The sequence below is a fragment of the Aegilops tauschii genome, chromosome 5 (assembly GCF_002575655.3).
Source record: "Aegilops tauschii subsp. strangulata cultivar AL8/78 chromosome 5, Aet v6.0, whole genome shotgun sequence".
Taxonomy (NCBI): domain Eukaryota; kingdom Viridiplantae; phylum Streptophyta; class Magnoliopsida; order Poales; family Poaceae; genus Aegilops; species Aegilops tauschii.
Window position 1 is genome coordinate 493,495,681 of NC_053039.3, and position 3,745 is coordinate 493,499,425.

General features: G+C 41.7%; 1 protein-coding gene across 1 annotated transcript; it reads left to right on the forward strand.

The window, feature by feature from the left end:
* Positions 1-234: 234 nt before the first annotated feature.
* Positions 235-3,281, forward strand: LOC109741949 (RNA-binding protein 1). The gene is made up of 3 exons (XM_020301038.4): positions 235-612; positions 1,093-1,871; positions 3,015-3,281. The coding sequence occupies exons 1-3, from the start codon at positions 379-381 to the stop codon at positions 3,040-3,042; spliced, it is 1,041 nt and encodes a 346-aa protein (XP_020156627.1). The 5' UTR covers positions 235-378; the 3' UTR covers positions 3,043-3,281.
* Positions 3,282-3,745: the final 464 nt, after the last annotated feature.

The window sequence follows — 3,745 nt, forward strand, 5'->3', positions numbered from 1 at the left end:
GTCAGCCAAACAGAGTTGTCAAATTCAGTGGAAGTCAACATACAAGAGTCCTGAAAAAAAACATTCAAGAGTCCTCGCGTGGTCGCTGCAGTTTGCCGAGCCGGAGACGAGACCTCGTCCAGTCCGCCTTCCCATCGCAGTCCGGACGCAACAAGAAACAAACCAGTTCCAAATCTACTCCGCTTCCAATCTGGGCCGTCCAGTCCCCTCCGCAACTTCTTAAACCCCGGCGAGCCCAACCGAACCCCGCCCCGGACCCAAACAAACAACCCTAGCCTTCCGCGTCGCCCTACGCGCGCCTCGCCTCCGCCGCTTTTCTCTCCGCCCCGGAAACAGACTCGCCGCCTCCCATCCCATTGCCGTCCTCCTCGCCGGCCGATGGCGCTGGAGACGCGGAAGCTCTACGTCGGCGGCCTCCCGCCGTCGGCGCAACAGGAAGAACTCCAGGAGCACTTCGGCCGCTACGGCGAGGTGCTGCGCGTCCGTGTCGTCCGCGACTGGGAGACGGGCCAGTGCCGCGGCTTCGCGTTCGTCGAGTTTGCCGACGACGAGGGCCCGCGCGCCGCGCTCCAGGAGAAGGAGAAGGCCAACCATGTCTTCGGCGACCGCACGGTGAGGCACTTTCTCTTCTTGTTTGCAAACCCCTCGATTAAATCTGTGGTAGCGATTGCTGTAGGCGTGTTTTAGGGCTTTGCGATTGAATGTGGCTTGCTTACCAAAAGGTTTAATTGTGAAATAAAGGCGTTGCTGTCTTTTTTAATTTTCTATTAAAGATTATTGATTGTGTCGAATCTACAACTGAGCTGCTTGAATTCATTACATTGGAGTAAGATACATCACAGATTCAGATGTTCTTAGAGAATTTTGCAACTTCCATGTACTGTCTTAAGGTAGAATTATTGCTAGATGCTTGTGCTGTACAAAGAAATACGTTCCTTGTGGTATATTTATTTAGTTTAATGTTAAGCTTTTTCAGATCTTCTGAGATGTTTTTATTGTATTTTTGACAAAAGGTTCCACTGATTTTTTTTCTTCTAGTAAGGTCTGTTTTTTTTTCTAACTCAGATATCTGAACTATGTGTTTGATTGCAGGTGGATGTTAAACGAGCTCGAACCAGGCCAATGCGATACCAAAATGAGCAATCATTCTACCAATACGCTTTAAATCAGAGCCCAATTCAGAGCCCAGTTCACAACCAGTGGTACACTCAGTCTTCTAGTAACAACTCATATGCTGGTAATGGTCATAGAAGTTGTGATCCAAACAAGGTCTTTGTTGGTGGGCTACGAGGTAATGTTACCAAGGAGCACCTCCAGAGCTATTTTGAGAAGTTTGGCAGAATAACAGATGTTGTTGTGATACGTGAGGGGGCTAGTCAGAGATCACGAGGCTTTGGTTTCATTACATTTGATTCAGAGGAGGCTATGGTAAATGTCTTGGAGAGTAAATTCCATGATTTGAACGGTACAAAGGTTGAAACTAAGAGAGCTATTCCCAAGGGTCATAGCTACTACCAGGATACGCGACAATATAATCCTATGATATGGGATGGCAACAATCCTCCCATTGGCTTTGCTGGAGCATACCCACCTCACATGCAGCATATTGTTAATAATCATTATGTGATGCCTATGCCACAATACATGTGCTTACCAGAGTATGTCTACATGATGAATGGAGGAGTCCCCTTGACAAGGCAAGGTTCACTCTATACAGGCTATGGAACAATTGGGTATGGGTATGATCACGTGAATACAAATCGTTTTGGTGCTCAACTTGGGGAAGCTAAAAGTGATAACAAACTGATTGAAGACATAAAAGAGCAACAAGTGGACCTACCAGCTACCAGGCAAGAAACTTTGGGCATGGAGTAAGAATCTGAACTTTTATTTCATATTGTTTTGGACGAGTCTTTGAATTACTGTAATTGACATGTTTTGATATTAAATAATCAATCTGTCATTTGGACGAGTCATGGAGTAAGTATTTTTTTAGTAAAAATTATGCACAAAAGAATTTTAGTAAATTATAAGGTATGCACAAAAGAGTTTTAGATCTTAGTGTTAAGTGCAAACGAAGTAACCATTAAACATTGATGAAACACTCGCTGAAGGCTTGACATATTTATATAAGTTAATATTTCCCGTATTCATTTTCTAACCTACACAAGGTATATCCGAATGGAATGAATGTTTTTTGTATCGTACTAATCTGAACTTAATAAATGTGTTAGCCATTATCTCTTACCAAAATCTTTTCTCACTGGTTAATCAATAATATTAACAACTTGTTGACATACTTGTTATGCATCATTTGGTCTTCTCTTATCTGTCTTAACTGCTTCATCCAACAGTCAATTTGTATAGTGATCCTGTGTAATTAATAGTCTTGATTGTGTTTGATTGAGACAGACCTGGCTGCATCACAATTTGCAGGAGCGGAGCTCATGGCACATAACAGAAATCCATGCTAAGGAATGATAATAGCTACTCATAATTGTAGGCATCCTTTGGTGAACTAATATACTGATAATGAGACCATGTTGCCGTATTGAAACTGCTATACTTTGCATGTTACTTTGCAGCTATGTGCCTTGTACGTGCACACTGACTAGCAAGATATCATTCATGAATACTATCAATTGTAGATTTAAATTTTGGCTGATGATGGTTGGGTACTATAAGGATGGATGCCATAACAATGAATCTGATTGTTATTTTGTCAATCAATTTTCCTGTGACCATGAATCTAAATTATGAGAAAAGCGGGGCACACTTGTCTGTTGTCAATAGTCTTTGTTGCTTTGATTATTTTCTGTCTTCTATGCAAATACGTTTGCTTAATCAATGCTATCTAGTATTTTGAAATTCCAAGTACTTGTCCCCAGGATCTGCTCTCCTTATTTGTATCCAGTTTGCCGTGTTTCACTCAAATAGTAATGTTTAATACTTATATACATATCCTATCAGCTTTCTGGTGGTAATAATAGTATTTATCTAATTTACATGTGCAGTGACCAGGCTACTGTTACAACATTGTAACGATGGACAGCAACTTGTTATCTGGGAACTCGGCAACTGTGAAGAACTTGAGATGAAATTCTTTGGTGACAATACATGTGTGGAAATCCTGCGCTTACTTTGGACCTTGTGTACATTGCAACCGGCAATAGACCCTCCTGTACCATGTTTAAACTCTATGTTACTGCTGTTACATTTTTTGTGGTGACGAACCTGTTTTGGAATTGGTCTGGGTTACACATGTTACCTGTGCGTGGTTATCTGCTGAGGTTTCATGCATGGTTATTTTGTTACAGTTTTTTTTTAGCTAGTTTGTGAGCTTCATGCGCTGAGTGGTGACATCTGACGTTTTAGTCAGATGCGTAGGCAATATTTGAGTGCTATCAGTTTAGGTTGGATTGGGAAAGTAATGTTTCAGTATATTAGGACTCTGGGAGTGGATGTAAGGTGCAGTTCTTTCGGCGGCTTCTCACTAATAAGTCGCCCCACCTCTAGCTTCTCGTATAATCCTTTTCCTATTTCTTTTTTCTGGCTTCTGAACTAGTTTGTGATAACTAGCTTAGAAGCCGGAAATAATTAAGGGAATGGCTTATGAGAGAAGCTAGGGAGGGGCTGGCTTATGAAAGAAACCAAAGAACTGTGTCTAAATGGGAAATCTGTAGTTAGATCTCTTATTCATATATATACCTACTTAGTTTTTTTTATTTAGGGCCTACGTAGTTAC

Excerpts from the sequence above, each read along its gene's own strand:
- LOC109741949 (XM_020301038.4), top strand. The coding sequence starts at position 379 with ATGGCGCTGGAGACGCGGAAGCTCTACGTCGGCGGCCTCCCGCCGTCG. Across the intron at positions 613-1,092 it reads ATGTCTTCGGCGACCGCACG|GTGGATGTTAAACGAGCTCG; the intron begins GTGAGGCACTTT and ends GTTTGATTGCAG. Across the intron at positions 1,872-3,014 it reads CAAGAAACTTTGGGCATGGA|TGACCAGGCTACTGTTACAA; the intron begins GTAAGAATCTGA and ends TTACATGTGCAG.